This window comes from Balaenoptera ricei, chromosome 20 (assembly GCF_028023285.1).
Source record: "Balaenoptera ricei isolate mBalRic1 chromosome 20, mBalRic1.hap2, whole genome shotgun sequence".
NCBI lineage: Eukaryota > Metazoa > Chordata > Mammalia > Artiodactyla > Balaenopteridae > Balaenoptera > Balaenoptera ricei.
In genome coordinates this window covers 56298788-56314547 of record NC_082658.1, presented here as the reverse complement: position 1 = coordinate 56314547, position 15760 = coordinate 56298788, and the positions used below count along the sequence as shown (strand labels likewise).

Below are 15760 nucleotides of genomic sequence, written 5' to 3'. Positions count from 1 at the left end.
TACCGCTGTGTCTGGGGCCCCCTTCCCGCGGGACCGCTGCCTCTTCCCCAGTATTCGGAACGTCAGCGTCACCTCTGTGTCCTGTGCCACTTGCCATAGCAACCATGCCGAACAGGCTTGATTCCGTTCCGCAGCCTGAGAGCGGCCTGGGGACAGGGGCCCTGTCTTGTCTTCGTACAAGTGCTTGACATTCACGATGCAACGCATCAGGGGCTACGGAGAAGTAGAGGAGTGTACCGTAAATGCTTGTCGAATGACTCACATGGCACCTCGGGGCAACCGCAACGCCCAGCTTACATCAGGCGTGTCTGTAATTAACTCTTCTCTCTGAGAACTGGGACCTGGGCCACAGCGGACAGTCCCCAGCTTTACAATGGTTTGACCTAAGACTTTTCGACTTTACGATGGTGGGAAAGCAGCGTGCATTCAGTAGAAACCGTACTTCAAATTTTGATCTTTTCCCAGGCTGGCGATATGGGGTACGATACGCTGGGCAGGGCAGCTCCTAGCCGGCCACACGATCACAAGGATCAACAACTAATACACGTACAGCCATTCTGCACCCAGACGACCATTCTGTTTTTCACTTTCAGTAGAGTATTCAATCCATTACGTGAGATGGTCAACCCTTTATTATCAAGTAGGCTTTGCGTTAGAAGATTTTGCCCAACTGTAGGCTAATGGAAGAGTTCTGAGCAGGTTTAAGGTAGGCAGGGCCGAGCTGTGATGTTCTGTAAGGGTAGGTGTGTTCAATGCATTTTCGACTTACAATATTTTCAACATACAGTGGGTTTATTGGGATGTAACCCCATCATAAATCAAGAAAGATCTATATAGCTTGTGGGTTGCCAGCTTGTCTGCCTCAAAGAGCCCAGCAGGAAGCATGAACGATGCCACAGACCAGCTGACAGTGGTGGACGCAGTAGGAGGGGCGGGTGCATGGCCCTTCCAGGGGGGCAGCTGCAGTCCAAGCCCACTGATGGTTGCCACGTGGAATTATGGGCCCATTGTTTCCAGATCTTCCAGTTATTCCTTCTAAGTAAAAGCTGAGAATCTTGATTTTTATGTGAAATCTGACTTTTAAATGTGGGCTACAGAGTCAAATTTTCTAGAACCGTGGCTGCTTCTAGGGAAAGAGGATGCTTGCTTTTTCACTGTGTAGCATGTGTACCTTTCAGACATTTGCCATGGGCAGAGTTTTTAGCGTGGGCAGTGAATTCTAACAATATACCAGGCAGAGCAAGTCTCTGGTTCCCCGTGCAAATATTACCAAACACGTTTGGTCTGCCCGAGTTGCAGTGGGCCAAACGCTGAGATGCTGAGGTTGGCCGCAGAGAAAGGGTTTATTCATGAGGCAGCCAATTGAGGAGACGGGAGAACAAATCTCAGATCCGCCTTCCTGAAGGCGAGGGGGCGAGGGGTACTTATGAGATAAAGATGAGGCGTGGGGAGCATGGGGAAAGGTGATGCAGACAAGAAAAGGTGAGGTAATCATCGTTCTGTGCAGGTGCAGCTAAGCTACAGGCTTCTTCACGGGACGCATGCTCAGAAAATGGTGCCATTAGCATGTTCTGAGGGTGGAGGTATTGGGCCCCTGACGCCAAATGGTCACCAAGTGGACACTTGCGCCTGCCCAGATGGAGGGTCGGTGGTCTCAACGAGTCTTAATGGGCTCAAACTCAAACTGGACACAGCTTTGAGTTCCTAAAAGACTACTTGGGCAAACGTCTTATTGTTCAGTCTTCATGACACTTGCAAGACACGCAAGTTTTTGTAAATTAAAGCGAGCCTGATCAGCAAAGGCAGTTTATTATTTATTAATGGCTAACTGATAACTACCCTTGGTTTCTGTGAAATATATGTGTGTCATCAAGCTTGCTGTGGGCATGGGGACCAGTGTGCCAGTCGTGGGCGGAGAACGTGGCGAGTAGGGCCACACTGCAGTCAGTGAGAAGTCACGGGCTGGTAGACCCCCAGCTCCTAAGGGCAAGGACTGTGTCTCACTTATTTACCTCTAAACGCTCAGGCCTGGCACAATTTCTGCCACGTGAACAGTGTTCCATAGATGCTGTTGGATTTACTCGGCAATCTCAGTCCCTCGAAACACTGCCAGGAGCTAGGAAGAGAGCCAGAGGGCCTCGGAGCAGCCCGAATAGACGTTCCAAGAGCATGGGAGTTCCACGCTCTTTTCATAGACCAGTTTCTCGGGCTTTGTCTCCGTATTTTACATACAAGACAATGCCGTGTGTTTGTCTGGCTTCCCAGCCTTCGGCAAATCGGCAGTCTGGTGAAAGAGCAGAGACAGCAGCAGGGCAGTCACCAACACAGAGGAGCCTTTGTTCCAATTTAAGAGAGGCATCCCCTCTGAACACACAAGATTACAGCAAGCGCCCTTTTGGATGGATTACAGAACCTCGCCCTTCCTGGCTGGGAGGGCCAGTGAGGCTGTGGGCCAGACGGCAGCCCCATCCACCCACTTTGTGCGAGGTGCAGTCCCCACTGCTGAAACAGGATTCATACCTGAGAAAGTAGGAGCCTTTCAGCGTAGGATGGAGGCTTCCTTCACCTACCGACAGCCCCTGAAATCCTCACTGTGTTACGGCGAGGTACGTGCAGTCAACTCCCATGAGATTCATCGAGAAAACCTCAGAGGCAAGTTTGGGTGCTTAAAAGGGCAAGGTTTATTTCCTGAGAAATTCACATCATCCTGAAGTGAAACAACTGAGATGTTGCTGCGTTTTGCCAGAATGACCTGGGTTCTGCTTGTTTCCATTTCCTGTCTGGTGCAGGCTTGACCCCTGAGGGCTCTGCCCTATACTGGTGTGGTCAGCAGCCCCAAAGGACAGGAAATAGATTACAGAGGGCCCCTGCAGAGGAACAGGGCGGTGGCACAGCGTATCCCCAGGACCTGCACAAATACATACGGGCACTGAATACATGGTTGATGAGTGAATAAGTGAGCAAATGAATGAATAGAAGAATGAAGGAGGCTTTCTGACAGCGATTGTTCAAGCTTCTTAGAATTTGCTTTCCATTAAACATCATCCCAGACCACCCCCAGCTTTACATAGTTAAGTCCTGAGAATACACTCCTCTTTTTTTTTAATATATTTATTTATTTATTTGGCTGAGCTGGGTCTTAGTTGCGGCACATGGGATTGCGGCATGTAGGCTCTTTTAGTTGCGGTACTTGGGCTCTTTTAGTTGCGGTATGTGGGCTCTAGTTCCCTGACCAGGAATCGAACCCGGGCCCCCTGCATTGGGAGTGCAGAGTCTTAACCACTGGACCACCAGGGAAGTCCCTACTTCTCTTTTTTTTTTTTTTATTGAAGTGTAGTTGATTTACAATATCGTGTTAAGTTTCAGGTGTACAGCACAGCAATTCAACTATATATATTCTTTTTCATATTCTTTTCCCTTATAGGTTATTATATAATATTGAGTATAGTTCCCTGTGCTATGCAGTAGGTCCTTGTTGGTTATCTATTTTATACATAATAGTGTGTATATGTTAATCCCAGCCTCCTAATTTATCCCACCCCCAACCCAACCTACACTTGTCTTTTAATCTATATCTTTGTGGTTTCTTTTCCTTTAAGGCTGCTCAGTGGTCATTATTAGCTGATTCCTCCCCGACAAAAGTTTGACTGTGTGTGTACTTTATTTTCCTCGGGCAGAGGGTGCTCTGTGAGGTTTGGAGCTGGGGAAGAATGTGTACGGAGGGAAGGGAGGGGGCCATGACTGGACACCCCAGGCTGAGATCTGAGTTCTAGCCCTGGTTCATCATTCTTTGGACATGTGACTTCAAATATTTCTCCAAAATATTTATTCACTGTCTCCTGGGTGCCGATACTGCCTTAGGCACTGGGCATGCTGCAGTGAGTAAGACACACTGGAACCCACTGTTTGTGGAGCTCGCATTCTAATGAAGAGCCCAGAAAACTACTCATTACATGGGAAAATTTCTGATCCTGATGAAAGCTATGAATAAAATAAAAGAGTGTGCTAGAGCATGACTGGGAAAGCTATTTCAGAAAGACTGGTCAAGGAAAGGCCTCTCTACGGAGGTGACATTTCAAATGAGACCTGAGTGTTGAGAAGGAGCCGGCTGTGAGGAAAGCTTGAGAGAAAGGTGTTGCAGGCAGAGGTGTGCAAAGGCCCTGAGGTAGGACTGAGCTTGGCAAGTTGGAGGAACACAAAGAGCCATGAGGTGAGATCCTGGTGAGCCAGAGGGAGAGCGGGCTGAGATGCAGCTGGAGAGGAGCACTGAGGCCAGATCGGGCAAGATTTAGGCGGGATGAGGAGTGTGGACTTTATGATAAGGTCTAAGGGAAGTCATTGGAGGGCTTCAATCGGGGGCTGAGTTGTAGGGGGAAGAGTGGGAGCTGGGAGACCCACTGGGGGCACTGCCGTAATTTGAACAAGAAATGATGGTGGCTTGGACCTGGTGGGGCGGTGGGGTTGGAGCAGAGGTTATCACCATCCTTCTTCACAACCACATAGCCGATAGAGGGGGACTTGAGAACACAACTTCTGGGGTCCCACTTGGGAAGCTTCTCTTTGTGTCCCTCCACCCCTGGATTTGGGGATCTGCCCTGTTCCCACTGCCTGTCCGCCTTGGGCGGGGGCTCTGTGTTGCCATTTTCCAGCTCCTCCCTATAGACTGGGAACACCCCAGGGTCTTCCACTCACAGTCGAACTTTCATGTTTGAAGTTTCATAGTTCATTTAGATTTCAGTGTCTAGTCTCGCCCACCAAAACATGCCACTGCGCATTTTTAGAGAGAACAAACATCATGAATGCCTGACACCTTCCTCTCCTGAGTGGAGTTTTAGTTCCCCGACCTGCATGCCCAGCCCTTGATCAAAATGTCATCATGAAATAGTCTGACATTCTAGCTGGTTCTTCTGGGTGTCCATCTCACAAAGAGAGGAGGAGACTGCAGCTCAGAGAGGCCCCCAGGGGGCCCCATGGGGATGGGGGTGCTGGGACTTGAGCCGGATTCCTCAGACTCCAGAAGTCACGCCCACAGCTCAGCATGGTCAGCCTTACAGCACAGCGGTCCCAGAGACCCAGGGAGGAAGAGAAGAGCAATTATTTTAATAGTTTTATTGTTTTTTCCCCACGATTATAAGTTACACGCACAGTGTAATTCAATGGCCGTGTCCTTGAGTGATGAGCTCACAGATGTCTATTTTATTATTATGCTTCCCAACTTACATACTTGTCAGCTCTCTCTTTTGTGTGCCCTCTGCCACATAATAAAAATAAAGTCAAACCTATTTCATATTAAGACATCAGATGTAGAAATGTATTAAAAATGAAAACCAGTGCCTATGGGTAAGTGATACCACTTATTTTTTATAGTTTAGTGTGTATCATTAAAAGATAAAGGACTCACACACATACACACCAGGGAAATCTGAATAAAAAGGTATCAATGTCAATATCCTGGTAATGATATTTGCACTGCAGTTTCACAAGGTGTTACCACAGTGGGAAACTGGGTAAAGCACACGTGAGATCTCTCTGTGTTATTTCTTACAACTGCGTGTGAATCTACAGTTACCTCAACATTGAACGTTTAATTTAAAAAAAGACAACAGCTGTTATTTTTTTTCAAACAGAACTACAAAACTATTATCTCCCTCCACCCAAATTTCTGTGGTGTTCAAATTTCCAGTTGCTTCGAATGTCATAGTTTTTTGTAATAGTTTGAATTAGGATCGAAATAAGATTCACTTGGTTGATAATGTCTCCTAAATCCTGTTAATCTGTAGCCCCCGCTTCCTTTGGCTTTACGTCTCCCCTCCTCACCTTCACCCCATCTTCCCTGCAATTTATTTGTTAAAGAAAACAGAATGTTTGTCCTGTAGAGTTTCTCAAATGCTGGATTTTGCATCCTGGTAATATGTGTATTTCCTATAAATTGGTAATTAGATATAGAGGCTTATTTGCATTTTGAGTATATAAAACATGCACAAGCTTAAAAAAATTAAAATGGTAAAAAAAGGGTATATACTAAAATGTCAATTACTTTTCCACTCCAGTTCCTCAGATGTTTTTCAAGAGGTAGCTGTGCCTTGTGTGTAAATGATCTGGTTTTTTAAAGATGTGAGAGCACCATTGAACAAACATGCCTTTTTCTTGGTAAATTCTAGAATTTGGTAAAAACCAACTAAGCACACAAGCACGTGATGCCAGTTACAAATTAAGATGTGGGTTTCTCTCTTTTTTTAATTTTTTTATATTTACATACGGTAAAATTGACTATTACTGCTATGCAGTTCTATGAGTTTTAACACATATATCGATTTTACCACAGTCAGGATACAGAGCAGATCCATCACCCCAAAAGTTCCCTCTTGCCCCTCTGTAGTCACCCCCTCTCCCTATCCCAAACCCTTAACAACCACTGACCTATTTTCTTTCTTTCTTTTTTGTAATAAATTTATTTATTTATTTATTTATTTATTTTTGGCTGCATTGGGTCTTCGTTGCTGCGCACGGGCTTTCTCTGGTTGCGGCGAGCGGGGGCTAGTCTTCGTTGCGGTGCACGGGCTTCTCATTGCGGTGGCTTCTCTCGTTGTGGAGCACGGGCTCTAGGCGCACAGGCTCAGTAGTTGTGGCTCACGGGCTCTAGAGCGCAGGCTCAGTAGCTGTGGCGCACGGGCTTAGTTGCTCCGCAGCATGTGGGGTCTTCGCGGACCAGGGCTCAAACCCGTGTGCCCTGCATTGGCAGGCGGATTCGTAACCACTGTGCCACCAGGGAAGTCCCTAGCAGGCGGATTCTTAACTACTTCGCCACCAGGGAAGTCCCTTCTGTTGTATTTCTTTTTTTAGTAGCTATCCCAGTGGATGTGAAGTGCTTGCTCTATTTTTTTTAAACTATCCTCATTCGATTTTTGGTACCAAGGGTAGGCTGGCTTTTTCAGAGAATCTTTTCTTCTTTCTCTATTCTTTGGAACAGTAAACTCTATGCTGAGTAACATAAAAACTTGCTTCACTCTGTAGGTTTGAGAGAACTTATCAAAGGAACCATCGGAGCCAGATACCACTTTTTAAGAGCTAGTTATTTGATGGCTTTCTCTGTTTCCTCACGGGTTACTAATATAAGCAGTTTTTCTAACTCTTCTAGAGCCTTTTGAGTCATTTTTATTTTCCTAGAAAACTGTGTATGATACAGAGGGTTCAGACTTTCTTTATACAGGTAAATGTCATATGGGATGTTTATCATTCCTAATATTGTCTCTTTGTTTTCTCTTTCTCGATTAGCTTTCCCAAGTGTGTGTGTATGTGTGTATTTTTCTTTTCTTCAAAGAACAAGCTCTTGGATTCTTTCGGAGTTCCTCTGCTTTTCAGAAGCAGAAGTGTGTTGCTCCGGGAAGCAGACTTCGGGCGTCCCTCCCTCTGGGGTCACAGTGGGGCAGCCTGTGGTCGTGATTGAGGGCATGAGCTCTACAGCCAGATGGTCTGAGTTCAAGTGATCATTCCTTTACTTACTAGCTATTTGACCTTGAATCGTTATTTGTCTCTGTGCTTCAATTTCCCCATCTGTAGAATGGGGAGAAAATAGTGCCTACCTCATAAGGTTAATATTAAAGAGTTGATAGTTTTTAAGTGTTTAGGAGAGTGCCTGACACATAGCAAGCACCACAGAAGCACTTCTTAAATAAACCTAGACTCCCTCCCCTCCAGTTTGAGAGAAGCCTTGGTCCCCTGGGAGCCTCTCCGTTCCACAGATATACTTTGTACACTTCCCACCACTTACACTAACTGTCTCTTCTTTTGCAGAACCACCTCTTTGCAGGAAAACAACCACCTTACTTTCCATTCCGCTGCCTGAGATAATCACATCCTCCTCGCACTCACCCCAGGCCCCCATGGAGAGCTCAGGTCAGTATGGTCCGGGAGAGGGGGGTCTGGTGTACCTCGTTGCAGAGTGGGGAAGGCCCACCTGGCAGGTGAGGATGCCCCCAGGGCTGGCAGGACCACCTCTACCCAGCGGGGCTGAGAGACCCCCACTCAGCTCCCCAAATGCGAGAACATCTTGAGAGACGGACATCTACACGCTTGTACGAGCCCCAGCTGCCGGCAGATCACTGAGCTGGACACTGGGAGTAATGACAATAATAGCAATATATATTGCCAAACACTTGCATTTATTTAACAAAAATCTCTATGGCACTTACAATATATCAAGTAGTGGGAAAAGCGACTGACAAATATTAATTCGTTTAGTCTTCATAAAGACCCCATAAGATAGATATTATTATTACTTTCACTTTACAGAATATGGGAAAGTGAGAGAAGACAGGTATTGTCCCAAGGTCACATAGATATTATATGGTCAAATCAGGATCTGAACTCAGCAATCTAGCTCCAGCACCTGTGCTGTGAATGACTTCTCTACGGGTTGCCTCATGCAAAACATCAGAAGGATTCTGCGAGGTAGGGATATCAGTACAATTGTCCTCATTTTACTAAAAGGGAAACAGGCTCAGAGAGGTTAGGTAATTTGCTCAAAGCTACACAGCTAGTAAGTGGCAGATCCAGGATTGGAACCCACGTCTGGCTGATTCCAAAACCTAGACTCTTCTCCCTACACCATCCTGAGACAACAAGTAGAGATGACCCTTCCCCCAAGATGCATATCAACTAATGTTCACCTGGCAAGTCAGAAACCGCTCCTCTGGCCACCAGGCATAGACTCCAAGGCCGTTGAAGATCCCTGTCCCACGGAAGGGTAGGGGACACCCCGAGGCAGGCACAGCCACCAGCTTGTTATCATTCCCAAGACAGCACCCTTTCCACACCCCACTCACCCTCAGAGAGCCTCACCCAATCAGAAGAAGCTTCAGCCAGTGAATCACCCAATCAGAAGACGCTTCAACCAGTGAATCTTGGTGTCACAAGGTTCCTAGTTGTCTTTAACCAGCTGGAGTTTGGGCTGGGAGGATAAGGGTGGAGCCAGCACTGTGAAAATCTCCTACTGAACATTTCAAAACCAACTTACTTTGCACTCACTTGAATTACAACAATTAAGACACATCGGTATCGTGTTTTAGGAAGGGAGGTATACCGATAAAGGTTCTTTGGATACAAGCAATAGAAACCCATAGGGTTCATTTAATATTCAAAAATAAAAAGTGACTGAGCATTGAAGGAACAGCTGAAGCACCAGGCACCAGAAAGGGCAGGGAACAAGGTGGATCTGCCACCAGGACAGGAAGAGGAGGCTCTCTCCACTCCGGGCTGTCACCCACACAGAGGTCACCCAGAGGGAGAGAGAGTCCGTTGGCCAGCTTGGTCCCGTGCCACTCCAAGGCCAGGGCAAAGCAGGGCACCTGGGTCACAGTGTCACCAGGATTATAGTGAGCGGGGAAGGCTACAGGGCAAGAAAGACCACCAACATCCACCCCCCAAAGATGTGACAGATGACCCCCCCCCCGACCCAAAGTCCAGTGGGTGAGAGAAGCACCCCCAAATTAGGATGCTTGCCCTGGAAACTCCGAAAGGGAGTTTTTCCGTCAGGACCAGGGACTGCAGTTGTCCTGGCTGGCTTCCCAAATTAGAGTTGTTTTAAACTTTTCCCACCTTCCTACAGCCCTTAGAGTCCTCTCATCCTAGAGTCAAGAAGAGGGGCACCTGAAAAGTAAGACGTTTATTTTGAGGGCTGCAAAAGAGCAGTGTTTCAAGGGCACCAAAGGTATCGTTATTTTGCCACTCCTGCGAACAGGGGCAAGATTGCAAACCTTTTTAGAACCATCTGAGCCCACATGGGGGGAAGGTGGGAATCAGGCACGGGATGGAAGAAAGAGGAGTGTGAGCCGTGTTACTCCAGCCACTGGTGCCTCTGGCTGCTGAGCACATGATTTCGGTGAGCAGCTGAGATGCTGAGACAGGGCTGTCTGTTCACCAGGGGATTCTCAGACAAGTCCTCGCCCCTGGTAGGAAGGGCAGTCGGTAAGGTCCAGGTGGTCAGCGTGTAGGGGCCCCATGGGCTCCAGGAAAATGGAGCCCAGCTCAAAGGTCAAGGTCAGGAAAAGGTCATCCTCCAAAATGGAAACCAGTAAACACAACATATACCAAATGACATTCACCTGTACAGAGCTAAGCTGCCTCGGGTATTCTGAGTCTGAATTGGAACACAGGCAAACAAGCCATGTTCTTCTCAATTGTATTATGGCTCACCCGGCATGAGGTAGTGGGACCCCCCGGGTTAGTGATTTTATTGTGATTTTAAAGGGAAGGGACCAGAAAGAGTTCACTGGTGTGTTTCCATTTCCATTCCAGGGAGGGGGTTCTGATTCTGATGGCTGATACCCAGAGAGTGGAAAAGGACAGTTCTCCACAACATCCTAGTTTGAGGGAAACGTCCCTTGGGAATTATGAATTCAATCTCTCTGGTAGTAATTTTGTGTTCCCTGTAACCCTCTCATCTGGGTGGTTATGACCACCAGCTGGAGAAGGCTGAGGCAATTTTAAGTTTGATTCTTCCACCAACTTTCCCCATACTGATGCCATGGTCCTCTCTGGGCATGTTTGTCGGGGTTCTCCAGAGGAACAGAACCAGTAGGATGTATATACATATACAGAATGAGATTTATTATAAGGAATTGGCTTACGTGATTACGGAGGCTGACAAGTACCAAGACCTGCAGTCAGGACAGCCAATGGTGTAAATTCCATTCCAGAAGCCAGCAGGCTCGAGACTCAGGAAGAGCCAGTGTTTCAGTTCAAGTCCAAAGGCAGGGGAAAACCAATGTTCTAGCTGGAAGGCAGTCAAGCAGGAGGAATTCCCTCTTCCTTGGGGGAGGGTCAGCCTTTTGTTCTATTCAGGCCACCACTGATTGGATGGGGCCCACCCACATTAGGAAGGGCAATCTGCTTTACTTGATCTATCGATTTAAATATTAAACGCATTTAAAACACCATCACAGACACAATCAAAATAACATCTGGGCTTCCCTGGTGGCGCAGTGGTTGAGAGTCTGCCTGCCAATGCAGGGGACACGGGTTCGAGCCCTGGTCTGGGAGGATCCCTCATGCCGTGGAGCCGCTGGGCCCGTGAGCCACAATTGCTGAGCCTGCGCGTCTGGAGCCTGTGCTCCTCAACAGGAGAGGCCGCGGTGGTGAGAGGCCCGCGCACCGTAATGAAGAGTGGCCCCCGCTTGCTGCAACTAGAGAAAGCCCTAGCACAGAAACGAAGACCCAACACAGCCATAAATTAATTAATTAATTAATTTAAAAAAAAATAACATCTGACCAAATATCTGGGTGCCCTGTTGCCCAGTCAAGTTGACACATAAAATTAACGATCACAAGAGGGTATGGGACAACTTCAAGAAGACAAAGACTGGTCTGCTTGAAAAAAATCTTAGGAGATTTTATTCCTGTCATGGCTGGACCCAAAGAGAGTCAGAGCACTGGTGTCTAGAAGGCTTACATTTCTAAACAAAGGTTATATCTTTTGCAAACAAGCTAACGGGCAACAACAAAAATAATAGTAATAATAATAAACTTTCTCCAACTGTATTCTTTTAAATAAATTTATTTTATTTATTTATTTTTGGCTGCGTTGGGGGTCTTCGTTGCTGCGCTTGGGCTTTCTCTAGTTGTGGCGAGCAGGGGCTACTCTTCGTTGCAGTGCGTGGGCTTCTCATTGCGGTGGCTTCTCTTCTTGCGGAGCACGGGCTCCAGGTGCGCGGGCTTCAGTAGTTGTGGCTGGCGGGCTCTAGAGCGCAGGCTCAGTAGTTGTGGCGCACGGCCTTAGTTGCTCCGCGGCATGTGGGATCTTCCCGGACTAGGGGTCAAACCTGTGTCCCCTGCATTGGCAGGTGGATTCTCAACCACTGTGCCACCAGGCAAGCCCCTAATTGTATTCTTTTAAATCTCCTCCCACCACCGTGAGAGCCAGGAGTATTGCCAGGGAGGGGCCATCCTGACCCTGTGACCTTCATTCTTAATTCAGGGATGATTGTCCTCTGTGAACTCTGAACATCTTGTCACTTCACAGCTTCTCTAACAGATCAGTTATTCATATGTCCAAACTTACCGCCTAAGACAGTAATTCTCACTGAATTAGATTAGTTCTGCAATCCTGTACATTAGATTCTCCTGGGGAGATATTTTTAAAAATTGATTATTGGGCCCCACCCTCAGATATCTGATTTATTTGGTTTGGGGTGGGCTCTGCATCGGTATTTTTTTAAAGCTTTCCAGGTGATTCTAATGTGAGCCAAGGTTGGGAAGTAGGGGAAAAGCAAACATCTAAGAGGGGCTTGGGGAGAGATTTGACTGTCTAGGATCGCAGGACAATGGAGAGCTGACATTGCCAAGTCCTGGGTCAGCTTTGAGTGGCCGGAAGTGGAAGAGCAAACCCTGAACTATGGGTGTCCTGCCACAGCAGGACCCTGTCAGCCTTTCTTCTCCCTTCCTTCCTCCCTATTGTCTCTTTAGCTGTAATAACATCTATCCTGGTTGGAGAGCTGGGAACCCTTTTTCAGGCAACTTTATCAGGGGCGTTTTTTTCTGCATTCAAGCCCCAGGCACACATAGGTAGACACATGCTCACAGTCTCACCTGGGTATCCCCTCTTCCCTTTCCCCAGTAAAGAGGTGAATGGTCACGAGTAAGATGACAGCTTTAGAGGAAGTGCATTCTGGCAAACAGAAAGCTCTCCTCCAACAAAAAGCTCTGTGACCTTGCGAAAATCGCCTCTCCCCTCTGAGTCTCATTTCCCCCTCTGGGAAATGGGAAGAGAGTCAGCCTCCGAGGTCCCTCTGAGTCTGACCTTCTGTGGTTGGAGAGGCGATATGGGGCGACTTTTAATCTAGATTCCACAAAACAGGGAGAACAGTGTTTGTTCTGCCAAATTCACAGGGCTCTGCTCAGAATCCAATGAGACAACACACCGGGGACACACTTTGTGTGTCCCTGACTCAGAGAACAGTGGCTGCCAAAACAGATGACCCCAGTGTCAGCAGATCAACGTAACAAATGCTTATTTCTTACTCATGTCACCACCCCATCTGGGCTACAGTCTTTCAGGGACATAGGCTTCTTTCCCCTCGGGGCACCATCATCTTCCACGTATATATTCCAAGCTCAGGGAGGAGGGTTTTATGGCCACGTCTGAAGGTGGCACATACCACCTCCACCACGTGCCATTGGCCAGAACTCAGTCACATGGCTCCTGTCAAACCGCAAGGGAGTCTGGGAAATGTAGTCTTCTCATCTGCCTGCGACAAAAATGAACTTGGTTTGATGAACACGTACCATTGTCTTGCTACGCCTACATAAGACTCTCTATGTGTATACCATTCAAGTGCTATTTATTTTATTATTATTTTTTAATGTATTTATTTATTTTTGGCTGCATTGGGTCTTTGTTGCTGCGCGTGGGCTTTCTCTAGTTGCGGCGAGCAGGAGCTACTACTCTTCGTTGCAGTGTGTGGGCTTCTCATTGCGGTGGCTTCTCTTGTTGCGCAGCACAGGCTCTAGGCGCTCCGGCTTCAGTAGTTGTGGTGCGTGGGCTCAGTAGTTGTGGCTCGTGGGCTCCAGAGCACAGGCTCAGTAGTTGTGGCGCACCGGCTTAGCTGCTTCGCGGCATGTGGGATCTTCCCGGACCAGGGCTCGAACCTGTGTCCCCTGCATTGGCAGGAGGATTCTTAACCACTGCGCCACCAGGGGGGCCCTCAAGTGCTATTTAAATGTTAGGTGTTAATAGTAATCTGGACACCTGATAGTTATATCCTATTTCTGGATGGAGAGGTGGATATTGAATGTTATTTATTTAGTGGTGGTTCTGGATCAAGAATGCTGTTAGACATTGCACATCATGTATAAACGACCCTGAGATACTTGAGGCACGAGAAATATTATTTCTTTGGCTTAATCAAATCAAATCCAGCTTCAAGCTCTTGTTTTCCAAGGTCAGTACAAATTCCAATGTCATTCACTTGCAGTACCCCCCTCCTCTCCTTGGGATCCTGTGAGAAGCCCAGGGGTTACAAAGTGTGGATGATGGGAAGTGTCAGTGGTCTTCAGTCCACTATGGCTGCAGCCCCCAGAACAGCTTGCATGGTCCATAAGGAGACAGGGGGCTCCTTTGGGGACATTCTTGTACTCTGGCAAAGGTGGCCCAGGAAACCACAGCAGTGGCACTCAAGCATACAGAGTTTAGTGCTTAGCTGCCCTCATCTGAGATCTTTGCCACCACCGGTCAGCTATGTCCCAGCCAACCCTGGTCTCCCTCTTTCCTGGGTCCCCATAACCCTCGTGCCCACACAGTCTTGGGAATCCAACCTTCCACCCTTGAATTGCCACTCCCCTCTTTAAATAAGCAGCAGCCTTCACCCCCATCCCTTGGAGACAATCCAGCTTGATTGTGTCAATCAGACAGCCAGGGGTCTCAAAGTCAAGGGGCCGGGGAGAGGATGTAAGTGAGGGAAACAAGGAGAGTGACCACTCTGAAGCCCTAGGGGAGCTGTGCCCTGTCTCAAGGGGCATCTGTTCCCCAGCCCCTGTCACTGTCACATGTAAAAAGAATGTATGCCCAGTGTCGACAGACTTTCAGGAGATGCCAGAAATCCGAACTTTTATGCAAAATCTCCTGATTTGTAAATGTTGGCAGCTAGTTCAATTTTTTTTTTTTTCCCAAGACACTCTACAAGCCCAAACAAGACACGTCTGCAAGCCAGATGTGACCAAAGCCTGAGAGTTTGTTCCAGCTGCCCAGACTTTTGGAAACAAAGTTTATTTGGGGTTGTCTCCCGGGGCTACTGGCAGAGTTTAACTTCTCCATTTTTCTCTGAAACATAAAAAGTTAACTCCCTCTGCAAAGCAGGAGAACCTAGGACTCAGAAGACAAAGGTTTGGCTGCCCTTCTAATGAGGGGGCAGGGAGGAAATCACAGTTATCACAGTTTTAAGTCTTTTGTGTAGTCCATGGCGAGGAGGTGGGCAGAAGAAGGGAGGGGAGAAGGAAGAAAGAAGGAAAGAAGAAATAGGACATAGCATTATTTTTTAATAACTCACCCTGCGTTAACTCATTTATTTTCATGCCAGGTGGAGCTGGGTAGATGGAAGGATGGCTTGTGACAGGACTTCTTGCCAGGCTAAATAATTTCTTTGCCAGTTTTGGGAGATGCTGCACTGCCCAACAGAGTGGCCGGGTGGGCAAGCGTGCGCTGTAACACCTGCCCACTTCCTGCCCGCTCTGAGCCTGAAGGAGACTCAGGATCAGACCTGGACCTGGTCTGGGCAGGGGGACAAGTGAGAGGCAGGAGGAAAGTGAGGGTTTCAGAGATGCTGGGTGGCCCCAGCAGACGTGCAAGGGCCCACGCCAGAGCCATGGAAGGGCCAGTCCCTGAGCACCAGGGCATGGGGTGCCTTGACCTAAACAAATTCTAACTCCTGGCCTGCAACCTGCTGGTTTTTTAGATTTGTCCTCTCTACCCTACCTATTTCCAAAGGCATATCTGAGGCAATTAAGATACATGTTTAGTAGAACGTGAAGCAAGCGCACCCGAAAAGGAGCAAAGGAGAGAGGTCTCTGTCACTTGAGATAAGCTGATTTTTGAGACGGGGCCCCACTTTGGCTGTAAGTTTCCTGACCGCCAAGGCAAAAGGGGAACCTCTGAGGCGTGTGGTTTGTACTGTCTGACAACAAGAGACTGCACCCTCGCCTGTAAAAACATCCTCTTGGTTGGAGCTGATCATAAAGGGGAATTGATGGTGCAGGGAGTGTCTCCCGT

General features: G+C 47.7%; 1 protein-coding gene and 1 non-coding gene across 4 annotated transcripts in view; one reads left to right on the top strand and one right to left on the bottom strand.

Moving 5' to 3' along the window:
* PIK3R6 (phosphoinositide-3-kinase regulatory subunit 6) overlaps positions 1 to 15760 on the top strand; it is a 47852-nt gene that overhangs the window by 3788 nt on the left and 28304 nt on the right. For 2 of the 3 annotated variants that reach the window (XM_059907020.1, XM_059907019.1), the window contains exon 1: positions 7818 to 7896. In XM_059907020.1, the coding sequence (XP_059763003.1) occupies positions 7884 to 7896 (13 nt within the window). In that variant the 5' untranslated portion in view covers positions 7818 to 7883. Of the gene's footprint in view, positions 1 to 7794; positions 7897 to 15760 lie in introns of those variants that run through there. The other variant, XM_059907021.1, reaches the window with a different exon arrangement.
* On the bottom strand, positions 3225 to 3297 carry TRNAG-CCC (transfer RNA glycine (anticodon CCC)). Its single transcript has one exon. It is a non-coding gene; the product is annotated as a tRNA-Gly (tRNA).